Source organism: Vigna umbellata, chromosome 5 (assembly GCF_029865625.1).
Source record: "Vigna umbellata cultivar VRB3 chromosome 5, Vumbellata_1.0, whole genome shotgun sequence".
Classification (NCBI taxonomy): domain Eukaryota; kingdom Viridiplantae; phylum Streptophyta; class Magnoliopsida; order Fabales; family Fabaceae; genus Vigna; species Vigna umbellata.
The window spans coordinates 64,244,952-64,264,896 of NC_142169.1; the positions used below are offsets into that span (position 1 = coordinate 64,244,952).

The 19,945-nt window shown below is 35.8% G+C and overlaps 1 protein-coding gene and 1 pseudogene across 1 annotated transcript; one reads left to right on the forward strand and one right to left on the reverse strand.

Moving 5' to 3' along the window:
• The first annotated feature begins 601 nt into the window (after positions 1-601).
• Positions 602-5,269, forward strand: LOC124843403 (nudix hydrolase 2-like). Its single transcript, XM_047320142.2, has 9 exons — positions 602-1,030; positions 1,974-2,200; positions 2,809-2,874; positions 3,011-3,148; positions 3,578-3,655; positions 3,735-3,785; positions 3,894-3,928; positions 4,369-4,477; positions 4,893-5,269. Exons 1-9 carry the CDS (start codon positions 919-921, stop codon positions 5,091-5,093), a joined length of 1,017 nt encoding a protein of 338 aa, XP_047176098.1. The 5' UTR covers positions 602-918; the 3' UTR covers positions 5,094-5,269.
• A 2,465-nt stretch (positions 5,270-7,734) lies between these two features.
• On the reverse strand, positions 7,735-8,575 carry LOC124843402 (nuclear transcription factor Y subunit B-3 pseudogene; annotated as a pseudogene).
• Positions 8,576-19,945: the final 11,370 nt, after the last annotated feature.

Here is a 19,945-nt window from a genome sequence, read left to right on the forward strand (position 1 = left end):
AATCCACTGTGACAGATTAATCACAAATTCTAATCTATTTTAAAGCATAAATAATCTCATAATTAATATAAATAGAAATATATACACCTAAAAATATTTTAAAAGGTATCCATTTATTTATTCAATTTCTTCTAAAAATAACATGTAACTAAACCACCATTCTTTAATTTAACCTTTGAATGTAAAAAAAGAACTTGATTTTAGTATTGTAGTTTCTTTTACCGATTCCTAATAAAAATATTGACTAAAAGTTGAATATATAATAATAACATTATTATATTATATAATTATATTGCAATGATTCTCTTTTATTTCTTAATCCCAATTTTATTTATTTTTAATAAATAGATTTTTAAAATTCATAACTTTGATTTAGTATATACTTCAACGGAATCCCAAACTTAACATATTCAGTTAAAATGCTATTAAAATTATATAATTAATCACATTAAAAGATTATCATAAACCAATAATTGAAAATATGAAAATGTTTAAAATTTATGAACTAAAAAAATATAACTGGAGAAAACAGAATTGTAATTTACACAAAAAAAAAAAAAAAACAAAAAGTGAGCTCTCAAACTGAATTACGGGTGTGATCTTTTGATTTGTACGGCGAGGGTATCCCATGCTTGCGTGTCAACTTCTCCACCGCTTTCCTTCCTTCCATGGAGATTCTGCTATTTCGAATGCCTTTTTGGTTTCAATTTTGAATTTTCTTCTCACAAACACAAATAACACGCCAATCTGACTCCATTAATTTTTGACGCAAACTTTGATTTAGTAATTTCAGATCCTTACGTATTCGCAGCTTCATTACTTGTCCTGCTAAACCCAATAATTAATTAAGCAGACATATGTTACCATAACGTATTCTCTGTGGTTGTGAGTTTGGATTCACTGTCGCACATTAACAACATGCTCAGATCACTGCCCAAGCTCTCACTCCTCTTTTCCTCAGCTAGGAATCCTCGTTATCTTACAAGTGCTCAGCGTTTCACATCTCAAGGGAGAAGACCAACTTCAAGAGGTATGTTTTCAACTCAAACCAAATAACCAAACCACCTTATTATTTTTTGCTTTGTCGGATTAACACTGACCCGGTTTCCAATTCTGTTTCTTTTCGATTTTGGGTATCGTTTATCACTGGCAAAATTTAGCCTTTTTTTCATTGGTTCCAACTTCCAATGGGCGTGTCTGTTTTTTTTTTCTTTATATTGTTAGTATTCTATAGTGATAATCTTATTTAATTATTACATCCTGAATTGAATATTACTAATAACTAGGCCAAACACACAAGCTGATCGTGATGGTTTCGTTTTGGATCTGCATTTGCCGGGTAGACCTCACTGCATGGCTTGCTATTGCACATTGTTTTGGGGTCTCCTGTATCATGATGAGGAGTGTTGTTATGATATATTGTTATAGTATATCACCAATATCCTCCTGATTCATGAACACAAGTATACATGCATTAATATAATCTTCATGTACTATTGACATCAGTCAAAAGATATTCTCAGGAAAAACACTATCGTACATGTCAGTTTGCGATTATAAATTGCAACATTCCCAATGGATGATTACTTCAACTTGGTTTTCTTGATTTTTTTTCCCAAAATTGTCCTATCCAAAGGTCATCGTCGGTCGGTTTCTACATTGGCTGAGGTAACTGAAAAATGATGAAAATAGTAAGGAGATTGAACAAATTTACTCATTCAGAAAATTACTTTCTTCATGCTGCTTAACTGTTCAAAACTCTTAATAAGTTTCAGTTTGAATTTAAAATGAGTAATTCATGCATCCACATATGGTATTGTAAAAGTTTGGTTGTATATTTTTCCCAATCAGTTGGGAAAAGGTTGGCTGTCAGGAATGCTAATCCTTTGTTTACACTGGATTCTGTTCGCATGTTATAAGGAATGCTTAATTGTAATAATCTAAAGTTACTTTTTCTCACTTTTCCTTAATAGTCAAGATTGGAGCGGCAACCACTCTTTCTATACTATCTAAGTCAACTTCAACAATTTCATCTGCAATTGCCTCAGAAACTGCCGCAGAAGATCAAGTTCAACAGATCAACCTACTAACATCAACTGATGATAAATACGGTGGTGTTACTGTGGAACTGAATCATCCTATGGATTCTTCAGAATTTATCCAAGTCCTTAGAGCTTCAGTTTCTCACTGGAGGCAGCTGGTAGGTAATCTTTCTATTTAGTTGCTTAACGTTATTAATATATCATATTTGATGTCACCCATTGATCGAAACACACTGGTGAATTATTTAATAAAACATAAGGCTTTTTCATTTAAAACTATGCATGATTAGGGACTCATAGTAAATAATACTAGCACTCAAACCAGATACATAGATAATTTCCATGTACGTGTAGTGGCAATCCTTTTCTTCCTTTTTGTTTCCTTGTTTAGCAATAAATAGTATATGTTGATCGTCAATGAATGCATCAGCCACACACATGAAGATTTTAGTTTCTTCTTTTTTCATTAACCTGTCATTAAGTATATAGATCGTTATCTTTTAGTTAAGTTTAGTTGGTTATTCAATAAAAAATGTTAGCTGACCTTCATAATCCTAGTTTAGCGATTAAGATATGAACTATTTTCCTTTTGAATTTGCAGTAAGGTTTTTTATTTAAGGATGGTTGCAAGCTCACTTTTCTGTCTGTTTTATTTTGCAAAACGAGCTAATAAGCTTGTCAGTTATATGCAACAAAACTTGGGCATTTTTATCTGTACTGAGAATCTGGAATCCATATGAGTTAATGAATCCACATTGTCATGCAGGGCAAGAAAGGTGTTTGGATAAAATTACCTATTCATTTAGCCGGTCTAGTTGAAGCTTTAGTTAAGGTGACTAATATTATTGCTTACCTTAATCATAATGGTTGTGTTTAATAAGTTTAGTTGATGAAAGTTGGAGTTCCATTAAATTTGTCAGGTATCAATTCTATTTATTAACTATTATTTCCTGTGTACTTTTATGCAGGAGGGGTTTTGGTATCATCATGCAGAACCAAATTATTTAATGCTTGTATATTGGATTCCTGACAGTCCAAGTACTATTCCTGCAAATGCCACACACAGGGTGGGGGTTGGTTCATTTGTCATGAATGAAAAACAAGAGGTTTATCCCCCACCATCTATCACAATGTAGTGCAACTTCATAATCAGGCTTATACTTAATTGGAAGAGTTCTCTTATTGTTTGAGGGTTTTATCTTTGATAAATATTGTTATGCCTTTACTGTGTCTGAATAAAATGATAATGTCATAGATGAGGATGAAAAAGAACTTATTACAGTGTATGTGTTGCATTCTGTTCTAGAAAGGAGCTAGTAAATTTTGATTTTCTTTTGTTTATTTTAGTTTGGCCCTTCATTTTCTGACCCATTGCTCCTGCTTATTTTTGTTTTTGTCAGTTTCTGTCTGGTAGGTCCATTGTCAGAATTTTTATTGAAAAAATAATAAAATGTCTCCATTAGTAATATGAATTCTGAAAAACTTAATTTTATTGGCGATTAACATTTCACTTTTTAATTATTTCATGATCTTAGGTCCTGGTTGTTCAGGAGAATAGTGGACTATTTCAAGGAACTGGAATTTGGAAATTCCCTACTGGAGTTGTTGATCAGGTAGATGTGTTGGATATATTTCACTACGGTCTAAAAGTCTAAACTTTGTGCATATAATCTACTCGTTCAATCTATATAGGGAGAAGATATTTGTGTAGCAGCAGTAAGAGAGGTCAAAGAAGAAACAGGAGTAAGTAATCTCGTTGCTGTACCAATCAAAAGTGGCTAGTCCTGAAATCAGTTATCTATTTGAGTGTCAGTATCGAAGCCTAATTTTTCTGGGTCTCTCAATTTTCAGGTTGAGTCAGAATTTGTTGAAGTATTAGCCTTCAGGTAGCATGTTTATATGAATATATTGTAACAATTTGAATATGGGAAGTTTATTTGATTGATATTGGAGACATCAAATAGGAGATAGAAATTTTCAGGTCTCACTGATCGGGGATGTAGGGAATAGGGACTAAGGAAAGAAGGGGCAACATCACATTATCCAAAATCCTAGAGGGGATGAGGAAATTCTTTATCACATTGATACAACACCTGCACGGTCCATTTTTGTGTCTTGCTGTGTCTAGCAAGAGTAGTTTGCCTATGTTAACATATCCATTTTAGCTATATAATTGGATAATATGCTTGAAATATTTATATACTGCAAAACTTGTTGATAAATTATTGATTTCTTTCTTTTGAAGTTTCCTGAATTCTTGTGATGAGACTGTACTATGGATGACTGAGAATTCTTTTCTTGTTTCATCTAAATATCTGATTGACAGACAAAGTCATAATTCATTCTTTGAGAAGTCAGACTTATTCTTCGTGTGCATGTTGCGGCCTCTTTCTTTTAACATCCAAAGACAGAGATTTGAGATACTGGATGCACAGGTAGGCGAATTCTTGTTGAGGCCGAGCAGTAATTATAGTTTGTTTTCCATATCTTTTACAATGTTCAATGCTTATTGAGAGTAAAAGACTAAGGTAAATGCTAACCAGTAGTTAAAGCATTAACAGGAAACACCTATGTAACAAAGTAATTGAAACTCGTTTACTTGACGACCTACTCTGACTTTGCATACTTATCACATCATATGTTTATTTTTCTTTCAAAGTATTCATTTAATGAGATTTAGGTAAAAGTAATTTAAGCCAGGGAACTAAAAGCTAACTTTTTTCAAACTATAGAGACCACAAATATTAATTTTTAAATATAAATTATACTTTGTAAAAGGATCCCAAGGAAATGTAAAATCATTGTAGACAAAGAGAAATATCAATTGTTCTTATGATTAATTTTCTGCAGTGGATGCCATTTGAGGAATATGCAGCTCAACCATTCGTCCAAAAGAGTGAGCTTTTGAAGTACATAAATGATACATGTTTGGCAAAGATGGGTGGACAATATTCTGGATTTTGTCCTGTATCTACGTCATCGAACTTTTCTGATCAAAAGAATTATTTGTACTTGAATGCTGGGACCTTAAAGAGCTCCTATTCTTCCTGAGCATCATCACAGATTAAAGGACATTCAATTACTTTATATCATTCATTATGTGAACATGCTGGTCTTCATCAGGGAAGCCAAATTTGAAAGCAATTTCATTGATGATAAAATTTAGTTTCTGTCAAGAATGGTTAGAAAAAAAGTTAACATTCAACAAACGATCATTTTTCACGCTATACATGATCATTCAATGCATTATATTTTCTTCTTTAATAAACACTTGTAAATGTTTATTCAAATTGATCTATACAACAGAAGTGAGTGACTGTGACTGTGTCTATGATGGTCATGGCACTGCAAGTTATTTGGAGTCATGCAGACATCATAAAAGAACTTGCATGAATGTTGACATCATCCGTGACTTTGGAAGCAGCTTGTTAGTGCTGATTGTCATGCGCGCACATTTGGTCCAGTGCACAAGATTATTTGATTAGTTCCAAATTGCCGAAAAGCTATGTTGAGTGGAGTGGACCAATCACTTCCCAGTTTTGCTCCTCCTCTTTCCAAACATTAATTTTTTATGCTGAGTTAGACCAAAAAAAAATCTTTAAATAAGTTTGTCATCATTGAGTTTATAAGAATAGTATATTCAGTGTAAGAAGATCATACAGTACAATCTAGTGAAACTAGAAAGATACACTTCAGTATTGTTACAGAAAGATGTCAGTACTTTGTGATTATATATGATGAAATGACATTTATCTTATGCCAACCTCACTTAAATTATCCTTTACAGCATAATTGATATCAATGCTTATAAAACTTGCATTTGGGATTTTACCATGACATGTAAAAGATGAATCAATGTTAATTTTCTTTTTGGATATGGTGAATTTATTGTCAAGAAGTTAGGTTTATTTACCTTTTATATGTTTTACCAAGTGTTATTTTTTTCCACTTTCCCTACAAATGTTTGAAGAAAGAGTCTTCAGCCCTTTACCTATATTGTAATAATTTTCTAAACAAATAGTCCAATATCTTGACTAAGTAACAAAATCAATCATCCATTGAGATTAGATTCCATTAAAGACTTTTGTGTGGCCCTGCCTTCACATGTAGTTGAAGCGTCAATAGACAACCCTAATTCTTCATAAGGAAGAAATCTATCTAATTTACAACCCCTCGTGGCATTGTAACATTGATTTTGCTTCAATTTCCACCTAGTTACTGTTGTTTTACATAAGAATCTAACCTAAGACAATTATCAATGGCCAAAACGTCCTTTCAGGGACCATATATATTCATTCCCTTGACCAAAGGCCAATTAATTCACCAATACGATATGAAATTTCGTGTTTAAACAGTTGAATTGTGATGCTAACATCTTTGTCTCTTTAGATATGTATATATAGTGGAATTGAAGAATAAGTGTAAAGCAGAGGCAAGAAAAATCGATACTTGATAGCACTGATTAAGGCAAAGGCCAAATAATCCGAATAACACGGAACCCATGTCTCTTTTTCCTGCTCCAATGTTTGTCTACACTTTGCGCCAAAGTTTAACCATGCTTTCCTTCACTTCAATTTGTAGAAACGTTCGGATAATCTAGTTTATAAAACAACCTTATCCTACTCAAATTTTGACGAAGGACGTTCATGCAAAAATATCTCACTCAAATCTAATAAGAGCGTAGAAATGTAAGCCATTTTTAACAAGAGTTATCCTTAATATAAACAGGAGCCATGAAATGTCTCAAATGTATTAATATAACCAACTTTTTACTTTTTTTAAGTACTCTTAAAATAATTATAAAATAAATATCATATGTTTCGTATCATAGACTATTTATTTTATTAAATAATCTTATTTTACTTTTTAAACTCTTAAATACTTGTTATTTTTTTTCAAAACGGTTTTCCGTATTAGACCGGAAGTACAAAGATTACATAAAAGACTTTCCATGCATGCTCTTAAAGATTCGTTATTACTTTAAAATGTGTGTTTTATAAGATTTATGTTGTTTTTTAACATAATCTATGTTCTAAGGAAAATCGTTTTGAAGACAGAAGATATCATTGTTCTCTTTGCTTTAATCCGATGAATTGGTAAAGTCAGGGAAAACCATTTGTAGTCAACTGTGACCAAAAGCTCATTTGATACGTCCCTTTGTCTCTTCTGCTTAAACATTTATTTCACCAACATATTTATCTATTAATTTAATAGTGACAAACTATTTTTTTAAGTTTGTGTATACATATATCAAAAAGTGAACTTTAACCCTTTTAATAAAACCCTTTTCATATACTTATTCAAATATGAAGCTTTTTACACAATAATTTATTTTGTTGCATATAAACTAGTTTAGCTCTCGATTTTTTGTCCCCTTGTCAGTTCATCATTAAGGAAGGTAATGTAACACAGATGCTTCATCTATTATTATTGAAGTTCTTAAAATTGGAAAACTAGAAGACAAAAATGACACACCACTACACAACACTATATCATGCAATAATTATCTGTTACTCCAAAAGAAAAGATAAAGCAGCAGCAGTAATTGCTAATTAATTTAAAAGTAATGCCAAAATATTTTTCTCCTTTTCCTACTGTATTTTGCTTCGAAAAAAGAAAATCTGAACCCATATAACACCATACCAGGATCAGCAAAGAAATAGACATAAAAACATGAAGAAGAATACAAAAATTCTGTGCATGCCACATCACCATCATCCATGATATATAATGTCTATATTCTCAACGACGAAATTTCAACAAGAAATTACAAGGTGGAGCTGCTTCTAAAACCAAACATATACGAATTTAAATAATGATAATCATCTTATAGAATCAATTAAGCTTAAACAGACACATGCATAAACATGCTACTATCTAGTTCTTGCAGAAGATGCTGATCCAGCACTCCCAGATCCATACACGTGTCCCTGATGCCCCATCATCGCCATCATAGAGTTTGGCACCATACCTCCATGAGCATGGCCATGGATATAAGCCTCATCCCTCTGATCACCGCCACCACTACCTCCTCCACCACCACCACCACCCTGTGGCCTTCCCATCATAGCAGTTTTCTCCCCCTCCATCTCCCGATACTTGTGCAGGTAAATCTTGAGAGGCTCCACATACTCCTCAAACCCCAGTGTGGTCATGGCCCACAGTAGGTCATCACCGTTGATAGTTTTTCTCTTCTCCTTCTGGCACTTATCAGATGCTTCACCTGTTATGAAGCTGATGAACTCCGACACACACTCTTGCACGGTTTCCTTCGCCTCTTTCGAGATCTTCGCGTTCGCCGGCAACGCCTTCTTCATGATCCTGCTCACGTTTGCTATCGGAAGGAACCTGTCTTGCTCTCTGCACCCCGAGAATTCATTGCCTCCACTCGTGTTTCCGGCTTGACCTCCGGAATCGTTATCGGACTCCGCCATGACCTCACTCTCACACACACAGATATATACCACCACCACACACAAACTTATTATATACACATAACCCTTTTTTCTCCCCCCTCTCTCTCTCTCTATATATACACACACAGAGACACAAATGCAGGTATATGTATACGTACAAAGTATTAATTAACCGTCACTTAACTACAACTGTAATAAATTAACTGATACAAAATTATTTGATTGAAATAAGGTTCTCTTATTCACATAAATATGTGTACTTCATGAAATTAGATATATTATTATTAATATTAATAGAAAGAGTAATACACATCTAAGATTTTTATATTCATTTAACAAAAAATATCATAAAAAATGAATTTTTGTTAAATGAATATAAAAATCTTGTGTATTAAAATATTATTTTAAAAATAATAATTGGGATTGAATAGTGAGAATGATGTGGAGAATAAGGTTGAGTGTGAATGTAATTGGAATTAATTTGTGAGAGGATAGGATTAAATAAGGAAGGTTGGCAAATGGGGGGTTGGAGTGGGAGAAGTGGGTGTTTGTTGGATTGGAGAATTGGATTAATTAAGGTATTTGGAGTTAATTAATTATGTTTAATTATTACTGCGTGTACATAGTTAAGAGACGTGGCTAATTTGTGGCCGTTGGTTTATGTGATTGGTTAAGTAATTGACGCGTATGGTTGATGATTAGCGCTGGATTAGAAGGAAAAAGATGAAGATCCACGTGGACGTTGAATTATGGCAAAAGGAAAGAAGACCTTATAAGCTGTTTCTGTAGGACGGCTCCATCGGCTGAAGAAAACAAAAAACTTCAAGCCTACCCTATGATGAACAGGTTTTTTTTCAAAATTAAAAACAAAAATATGTTACTGTAGTAATATTTTCTCATTTAACAAAATTGTAATTTATAATGATTTAAATAACAATTATGTATTTAATGAATTGAAAATTATATACTTTTTGGTGGAAAAAATAAAATATTGTACTTCCTAATCTAATTATTAATACTTAATTAAATTTCATTAAATTGGACAATTAATTAATTTTGTCAAATATTCATACTTCGACCATTTAATAATCTATTATGTATAATTATTTAAATAAATTGTTTGTCTTGATTTTGTAGGTGTTACACTATTGCTTGGATTTGAACAACTTTTATGTTTCACAGTTAATATTATTATTAATTTAGTTTAATTATTTTGGTCCTGTAATGAGACTATGTATTACACATATTTAAACCTCAGAAAATTTTATTTATTTGTATAAACAATGACAATGAACTAAATGAGTAATGTTTCAATTTTCAACTTTCTACTTGTCAATCTTTAATGGAAAAATAAGAATTTTCCTTCTTTCCATTTTCAACCTTTAATGTAAAAGCATCACTTCGTTATTTTACCTGAATTCGCTAATTTGTTAGATTTCGATTTTCAATTTAACTTTTTCAAACATTTAATAACTTTCGAATGGACCAGGATATGAAAAAAAAAATGCACGATGATAAAGCTGCAATCTATTGGTTGAAATGTTTTCAGTTTAAGTTTTAATTATGAAGTATTGAAAGAAATGCAGAATTAATGTTGTTCGAAATACAAAGTGGGAATGCAACGCTTAAAAAATTATATATGTTAAATAACACGATGTATATTATCTGTTTTTTTTTTAAATAATACCTGTAAGAACTTGAAAATAATAAAGCTATTGGACTTGTCAGTCATAAGCTAAGATCCATGACTTTAGAAAGAGGTTTTCTAAATATCAGGATTTCTTCATTTTGCCAGCTTTTTTTCTCTCTCTAAAACCCTTGTCCTAAAATTTTCTTTTCCTTCTCTCTAGATTTTCTTTTCATTGAACCGATCAAATTTTGATTTGAAAGTGTTTTCGCGCTTGCTGCACCAAAGGCTTCAGTTTGAACCGAACGTTTTTCCATTCCGACCGGTAAGTGTTTTTTTTCCTTTTCTTTCAACCGTTCTTGAACCTAAGCCATGCAACTTGCTGGTTGCCTGTTACGGGTAGTTTTTCCTTTAGTTTCTCTGTCCCTTTCAACTCTAAGAAATGTGCTCTGTGTAACACCCCGATATTTGGTGTTACGCCGACTAATTTTTTTTTTGTAAAACACGTAAGTAAAAATTCAATTTTTTTAATATTCAACCTCAACGGATAAATAGTACGTTATTTATTACAAACCGATTATTCCGAAAATAAAATTGTTCAAATAGTCAGGATCGAATAAAATATTAAAATACATTCCCAAGTCCTCTATCCCATCTCTCTTTCTTCCTTTATGCATGTTCAGAAGCATCAGCCATCACATCTGTAATAACATCTGCTCCCGTATAACATCACACATTATACGATCATCGCATTCACATGCACAAACAAGCAAGGGTGAGCTAACAAAAATACAATTCTTATACATCCTAAACATACTCATAATAACATGCTATCATCCACACCTTAACCAGATCAAACTATATACCCAAGTACGAATTATGCTCCAACCGTATGCATATACCAATATGTATCAAAATATCAATTTAAAGTGCATACACCAATATGCATTACAAAATAAATCAGACTACATCCACCAATATTACAGACGAATCAAAATACATACACCAATATGTACTAGCGTCACTCCCATCACTCTTTTCAGAGCTTCCCCGGGCCGTTACACATTACCCTAATGTGTAGTGCTGCTTCCCATCACTCTATAGGGAGATTCCCCGAGCAAGTACACAAGTCACCCTCCATCACTCTAATCAAGAGCTTCCCCGGACAAGTGCAAGTATACCCCTCATCACTCGCCTAAAGAGATTCCCCGGGCCCGCAAGCACAACGCCAATTTAATTATCTCGAGCTTCACCGGACTAGTACCCCACGTCACCCCCATCACTCTTACTTAAATGTAAGAGATTCCCCGGGCGGTTACACATTACCCCAATGTGTAGTGCTGCTTCCCATCACTCTATAGGGAGATTCCCCGGGCAAGTACACAATGTCACCCTCCATCACTCTGAACAAGAGCTTCCCCGGACAAGTGCAAGTATACCCCCCATCACTCACCTAAAGAGATTCCCCGGGACAACACGCACAACGCTTACTATCCACCACTCGTTTAATAACATGATCCGACCAAATACCCATATACAATAATCCTTACAATACCAATCCAACCATACCATAACGCCCATATCATATCATCATCACATATTCGCCAACCATGAACTTAGCATATGTTCAATATATTCAAATGCATAAGTGAGATTATCACATTATCATATCATTAATAACCTCAATTCTTCATTTAACATGAAACTCATAATCAAATCATATACAACCATGATTTCAACAGTACTTAACCATCCAAACATCATTCTCATATCAATATGCAATGTCAAACCGATCACACAACATTTCCATATCAAATAGATATATCAAACAACTCAAAACAGTGTATACATAACACATTTTCTTTATATCCTTTTAATACCCATATTTAGGTAACTCAAACAGCTTTGAAACCATCACCAACAGTTCCGGAAGGGTCAAGAACCCCCAAAACGACCTAGAGAACGTCCAAAACGGACATCCGGAACCCCCAAAACTATCAAAAACAAATTCTGCAGCTTGCTGCTGCGTTTAGGCGCGCTGGAGCGCGACCAGAGGGCGCTGGAGCGCGACCTGCACCAGTTTAAGCGCGCTGGAGAGCGTCCCGAGGGCGCTGGAGCGCCGTATCAGTTGACAGCAAGTGCAGATTTGGCTTTTTATGCACTTGAGACTTATTCTAATGATCAAAGTGACCTCCTAAACATTAGGATTGATGAGAAAACATATTTATAACTCGAATCAAACATCTATTGATCATCAAACCCGAAACTTGGTATCTCACATCATGTTTGACACTCCAAAAACACCTAAACTCAAATTTACACCTTATACTCTTGTTTTATGCAAACTAACCACTTGGACAAGTTCTAATTGGCTCTATAACAGATTACAAATCAACACCTACACCCCAGAACATATAATTCAAAATATCACTTGTTAAAACCCCTAAAATAGTCCAAAATCAATCCAACTTCAACATATAAACTACCAAGGAACCTAACTTCCATTTTCTACCACTTTCAACGTTCAAACCAGTTTTGAATCACTCACTTTCAAGCTTAAAATGTTTAGTTTACATCAGATTTACCTTCTTTAGATTTTCACCTATCAATACCCCTAAAATACCTTTGAATCCACATGGCAAACACACTATAACAACTACTAATTCATCCTTCACCACATATTAGCTAACTTCCATCATAAACAACTCTGTAAATATCCAATCAATTGATATTCATTACAGATTCTCACTTAAAACCAATACTTCATTAAGTCAATTCTTAAACCCCCATAGATTTGATCTCAAAATCAACTCCAAAATACCTTCAAACAATATCATTCCACTTTGTATTAGACTTTAACCAATTAATCATTCACACCACACCATTCTATCCATAATCATCAATTTATCCATCTAAATTTCATCAATCATCCAAAACAAACCATTTTCGTATTTGATCAAAAGGAAGGTAAAACCATCATGTTTCTCATCCCATTTCACAACCTAATCCAGCAAAAGCTTCATATACATGTATATCAACATGCTAGAACGAAAATCCACCATCAATCCAATATATTCATCAATTTTTCATCATAAAGTTCATACAAATTCCATATATCAAAGTTATAGCAAAAACCCATTTGATTCATCTTTTTACCATCAAAGCATACTCAAAAACCATCATCTAAGAATAGGACATTTCCAATCCAAGATCTCACAACAAACATTCACATCCATCCCATTCAAACTAATCATTTGTTCAAGAAGTATGATTTTCGGATTTGGAAAAAGCTAAGGGAAAACCACCATGTTCTTCATCCCATTTCAAGAACCAATTCCTCTAAAACTTCATATCTATATATACAAACACATTAAAACGAATTCTCATCATAACTCCCATCATTCAATCCATTAAAACTCATCACATTTCACAGAACTTTCATCAAACAACACATGTGCATTTTTCCAAATCAAAGTTAGCTCCCCTTACCTCTTGAAGACTTCCTTGGAACACCTTGAATCCTTCACTACGAATCTGGGCAGCACCTTGCTCCAAAGACCTCTAGAAAACTCTCTCACGGACCACTTTCTTCTTTGTAATTCAGCACCTAAGTCTCAGTGCAGAATCCACCCCTTTCTCTTATTCAAATCTGCCCCAAGGGACAACCATGGCCCTTCACTCCATTAAGAAACACTTAATAATTGGAAAGGAGGTTTGCCCACGCTCCTCTCTGGCCCAAGGGACGAACATTATGATTATGGAGAATATTCCCCAACTTTCCACGCAATTCCCACTTATTTCAGATCTGAAAACTGATACGTTCGCGCCCGGGCGCAAGAGGAGGGGCGCCTGGGCGCCATCCACCCAGACAGCACATCTGTCACAACTTTGACAGTTCGGTTGAACCCCTTCCCGAAGTCGGAATTAGGCGTATGAGTACTCGAATCGAAGCTCTTTGAGTCTACTTTCCAATGGAAAAAGAATCAACCCAAAATATTAATTGTATAAAAAGTTATACATAAAATAGTAAACTATGTCAAATTTTGACAGCATTCAATTTTACACTACAACTTGAAATTTTTACAACTTGGTAAAATTTTGAGTTTACAAGGGTCTTACATTCTCCCCTCCTTTAAAAATTTTCGTCCTCGAAAATTGTACTTGTTAACCAAAAAGATGAGGATAAAGATTTTTCATTTCCTCTTCCAATTCCCAAGTCATTTCCTCAGTCTTCTCATTCCACAACACTTTCACTGTACGAATATCCTTCCCTCTCAACTGCTTTGACTGAACATCCAGTATTCGCACAGGTTTTGTATCAAATGACAAATCTTCTCTGATCTGGACATCATCCAATTCGAGCACATGATCAGGGTTTGACACATACTTCCTCAACTGAGAAACGTGAAACACATTGTGTAAATTTTCCAATTGAGGAGGTAGTGCAAATTTCATATGCTACTGGTCCTATTCTTTTGATAATCTGAAATGGTCCAAGAAACTTCGGAGATAACTTCCTTGACTTGATGGCTCTTCCAACTCCTTTCATCTGAGAGACTCGCAGAAAAACATGATCTCCCACCTCGAACTCAAGAGGTCTCCGTCGTTTGTCTGCATAAGACTTCTGCCTACTCTGTGTTGCACGCATCCTTTCTTGTATCAGCTTAACCTTCTCGGTTGTCTTCTGTAACAACTCTGGACCCACCGATATTACTTCCCCATCTTGGAACCAGCACAAAGGTGTCCTACACCTTCTCCCATAGAGAGCTTCATACGGTGCCATTCCAATGCTCGCGTGAAAGCTATTGTTGTACGTGAACTCCACCAAAGGTAACACCTCACTCCAACTTCCTAAGTGATCCAGTACACATGCTCTCAGCAAATCTTCCAAGGATTGTATAGTCCTTTCAGATTGTCCATCCGTTTGGGGATGATAAGCTGAACTCATCCTTAACTCTGTACCCAAAGATTCTTGCATCTTCTTCCAAAATCTTGACGTAAATCTTGGATCACGATCTGAAATAATGCTCTTGGGTACTCCATGTAACCTTATTATCTCCTTAATGTAAAGTTCTGCTAGCTTATCCAATGACATCTTCTGGTTGATGGGTAAGAAATGAGCACACTTTGTCAACCTGTCCACAATCACCCATATAGAATCATGACCTCTCGGGGACCTTGGTAAATGAGTCACAAAGTCCATTGATATGTCATCCCACTTCCATTGGGGAATTTCTAACTGTTGCAGCATTCCTCCTGGTCTTTGATGCTCAATTTTAGCCTTCTGACAAGTTAGACAAGAAGAGACAAATTCTGCCACATCCTTTTTCATTCCAGTCCACCAAAAAGAATCCTTCAGGTCCTTGTACATCTTAGTCATACCAAGATGTATGCTAAGACGACTCTTATGTCCTTCTTCCAGAATCTTTCTTATCAATTCCAACTTCGCTGGAACACACACCCTGTTTCTAAACCGCAAAACTCCGTCAGCTCCTAGACTAAAATCCTTAGCCTGCTCTGTCCCTAACAACTCCACCGTCTGTTGTAAGTTTGCGTCTTCTTTTTGCTCTGCTTTAATCTTCTCCAAGAAGTCACTTGTGATCTTCAAATGACTACACCAAATATGATCTTGGTTCAACTGTAAACCCAAGTTCATATCTCTAAACTTTTTCGATTAGCTCTAGTTCCTTAACCATCATAGCTGACATCTGTATCCGCTTCCTGCTCAAAGCATCTGCAACAACATTTGCCTTTCTTGGATGGTACTGTAAGTCAAAGTCAAAGTCCTTCAAGTATTCCATCCATCTTCTCTGCCTCATATTTAACTCCTTCTGATCGAAAAGATACTTCAAGCTCTTATGATCACTAAAGACCTGAAAACGTGATCCATAAAGATAATGTCTCCAAGCCTTCAGAGCGAAAACAACAGCGGCTAACTCGAGGTCGTGTGTTGGGTAATTCCTTTCATGTACCTTCAATTGCCTCGATGCGTAGGCCACTGGTCTCTTCTCTTGCATTAACACACATCCGAGTCCTTGGTGTGAAGCGTCACAAAACACTTCAAAAACCTTCGAAGTATCTGGGATCATTAGCACTGGAGCACTTGTCAGCCTTCTCTTCATCTCTTCAAAGCTTGCTTCACACTTGTCTGTCCAAGAGAATGGTTGGTCCTTTCGAGTCAACTACGTCAGTGGACCTACTATCTTTGAGAAATCTTTGACAAATCTCCTGTAGTACCCGGCCAGGCCAACAAAACTCCTCACTTCGGATACTGTTTTTGGACGTTCCCACTTCAACACTGCTTCTACTTTGGTTGGATCCACAGAAATTTCCTTGGGCAGAAATCACATGACCTAGAAACTGTACCTCACCCAACCAAAACTCGCACTTGGATAATTTCCCGAACAACTGGTGCTCCCTGAGTGTTTCTAACACTGTCCTCAAATGTCTAGCATGCTCTTCCTGATCCTTAGAATAAATGAGAATGTCGTCTATGAACACAACAACAAACTTATCTAACCAAGGTCGGAAGATTCAATTCATGTAGTCCATAAATATTGCAGGAGCATTGGTCACTCCGAATGGCATCACCACAAACTCGTAGTGACCGTAACGTGACCGAAAGGCTGTCTTCTGTATGTCTTCAGGCTTCACTAGGATTTGATGGTACCCAGACCTTAAGTCGATCTTTGAAAACACGCTAGCTCCACGCAATTGGTCCAACAAGTCTTCAATCCTCGGTAATGGATACTTGTTCTTGATCGTCAGCTTGTTTAACTGCCGGTAGTCAATGCATAACCTCGAACTTCCATCCTTCTTCTTTACTAATAGTACTGGTGCCCCCCAAGGTGAAGCACTTGGCCTGATGAATTTCTTTTCTAACAACTCTTCAATCTGCTTCTTTAGTTCGACCAATTCTACCGGAGCCATCCTGTACGGGACCACAGACACTGGTCCAGCTCCTGGTACTAGATCAATGGAGAACTCTACTTCTCTGCTTGGTGGTAATCCTGGAATTTCATCCGGAAAGACATCCGTAAACTCCTCTACCACTGGGATTCTCATTGCTTTTTCTCCAGGACTCTTCTTCTTCTCCTGAGCCATCACTACAAAAGATGTGGCTCCATTACTGACCTCCTTCAAGGCTTCCTTAGTTGTGAACAACTTAAAATCGTCAGAGTCCGGAAACACCAACTGTTGTCGTCCACAGTCGAGAAGAATGTGATTTGCAATCAACCAATACATTCCTAGGATGAAATCTAAACCTTAGGATGGTAGAAAATCAAGTTCTCCTTGAACTTGTGTCCAGCCAAAAGATCGTGATTCCAACACAGACTAAACTGGTTGAGATCTAACCCGATATGTGTTGTAGAAAACACTAGTTCACACTAGTTTCTCATAAGAAGCTACACCAACAATTCCTTCGATTCTCTCAGTCACATTGTGAGAGTTGCAATTCTCAGTTCTCTGAGACATGATGCTCTTTACACGCATAGTAATGACACAATCAATTTCATAAACAAATAAGAAAATTACAAGAATGCATGATAGAATTTCTCACTCCCCAGTCCCCAAAATTTTATTTTCGAAAAATAATCACTGCTCTGATACCACAAGTGTAACACCCCGATATTTGGTGTTACGCCGACTAATTTTTTTTTTGTAAAACACGTAAGTAAAAATTCAATTTTTTTAATATTCAACCTCAACGGATAAATAGTACGTTATTTATTACAAACCGATTATTCCGAAAATAAAATTGTTCAAATAGTCAGGATCGAATAAAATATTAAAATACATTCCCAAGTCCTCTATCCCATCTCTCTTTCTTCCTTTATGCATGTTCAGAAGCATCAGCCATCACATCTGTAATAACATCTGCTCCCGTATAACATCACACATTATACGATCATCGCATTCACATGCACAAACAAGCAAGGGTGAGCTAACAAAAATACAATTCTTATACATCCTAAACATACTCATAATAACATGCTATCATCCACACCTTAACCAGATCAAACTATATACCCAAGTACGAATTATGCTCCAACCGTATGCATATACCAATATGTATCAAAATATCAATTTAAAGTGCATACACCAATATGCATTACAAAATAAATCAGACTACATCCACCAATATTACAGACGAATCAAAATACATACACCAATATGTACTAGCGTCACTCCCATCACTCTTTTCAGAGCTTCCCCGGGCCGTTACACATTACCCTAATGTGTAGTGCTGCTTCCCATCACTCTATAGGGAGATTCCCCGAGCAAGTACACAAGTCACCCTCCATCACTCTAATCAAGAGCTTCCCCGGACAAGTGCAAGTATACCCCTCATCACTCGCCTAAAGAGATTCCCCGGGCCCGCAAGCACAACGCCAATTTAATTATCTCGAGCTTCACCGAACTAGTACCCCACGTCACCCCCATCACTCTTACTTAAATGTAAGAGATTCCCCGGGCGGTTACACATTACCCCAATGTGTAGTGCTGCTTCCCATCACTCTATAGGGAGATTCCCCGGGCAAGTACACAATGTCACCCTCCATCACTCTGAACAAGAGCTTCCCCGGACAAGTGCAAGTATACCCCCCATCACTCACCTAAAGAGATTCCCCGGGACAACACGCACAACGCTTACTATCCACCACTCGTTTAATAACATGATCCGACCAAATACCCATATACAATAATCCTTACAATACCAATCCAACCATACCATAACGCCCATATCATATCATCATCACATATTCGCCAACCATGAACTTAGCATATGTTCAATATATTCAAATGCATAAGTGAGATTATCACATTATCATATCATTAATAACCTCAATTCTTCATTTAACATGAAACTCATAATCAAATCATATACAACCATGATTTCAACAGTACTTAACCATCCAAACATCATTCTCATATCAATATGCAATGTCAAACCGATCACACAACATTTCCATATCAAATAGATATATCAAACAACTCAAAACAGTGTATACATAACACATTTTCTTTATATCCTTTTAATACCCATATTTAGGTAACTCAAACAGCTTTGAAACCATCACCAACAGTTCCGGAAGGGTCAAGAACCCCCAAAACGACCTAGAGAACGTCCAAAACGGACATCCGGAACCCCCAAAACTATCAAAAACAAATTCTGCAGCTTGCTGCTGCGTTTAGGCGCGCTGGAGCGCGACCAGAGGGCGCTGGAGCGCGACCTGCACCAGTTTAAGCGCGCTGGAGAGCGTCCCGAGGGCGCTGGAGCGCCGTATCAGTTGACAGCAAGTGCAGATTTGGCTTTTTATGCACTTGAGACTTATTCTAATGATCAAAGTGACCTCCTAAACATTAGGATTGATGAGAAAACATATTTATAACTCGAATCAAACATCTATTGATCATCAAACCCGAAACTTGGTATCTCACATCATGTTTGACACTCCAAAAACACCTAAACTCAAATTTACACCTTATACTCTTGTTTTATGCAAACTAACCACTTGGACAAGTTCTAATTGGCTCTATAACAGATTACAAATCAACACCTACACCCCAGAACATATAATTCAAAATATCACTTGTTAAAACCCCTAAAATAGTCCAAAATCAATCCAACTTCAACATATAAACTACCAAGGAACCTAACTTCCATTTTCTACCACTTTCAACGTTCAAACCAGTTTTGAATCACTCACTTTCAAGCTTAAAATGTTTAGTTTACATCAGATTTACCTTCTTTAGATTTTCACCTATCAATACCCCTAAAATACCTTTGAATCCACATGGCAAACACACTATAACAACTACTAATTCATCCTTCACCACATATTAGCTAACTTCCA

Bases quoted from the DNA above. Each gene is read 5' to 3' on its own strand.
- LOC124843403 (XM_047320142.2), top strand. From the start codon at position 919: ATGCTCAGATCACTGCCCAAGCTCTCACTCCTCTTTTCCTCAGCTAGG. The intron at 1,031-1,973 runs GTATGTTTTCAA...TTTCCTTAATAG, and splicing joins GAGAAGACCAACTTCAAGAG to TCAAGATTGGAGCGGCAACC. The intron at 3,656-3,734 runs GTAGATGTGTTG...CAATCTATATAG, and splicing joins CTACTGGAGTTGTTGATCAG to GGAGAAGATATTTGTGTAGC.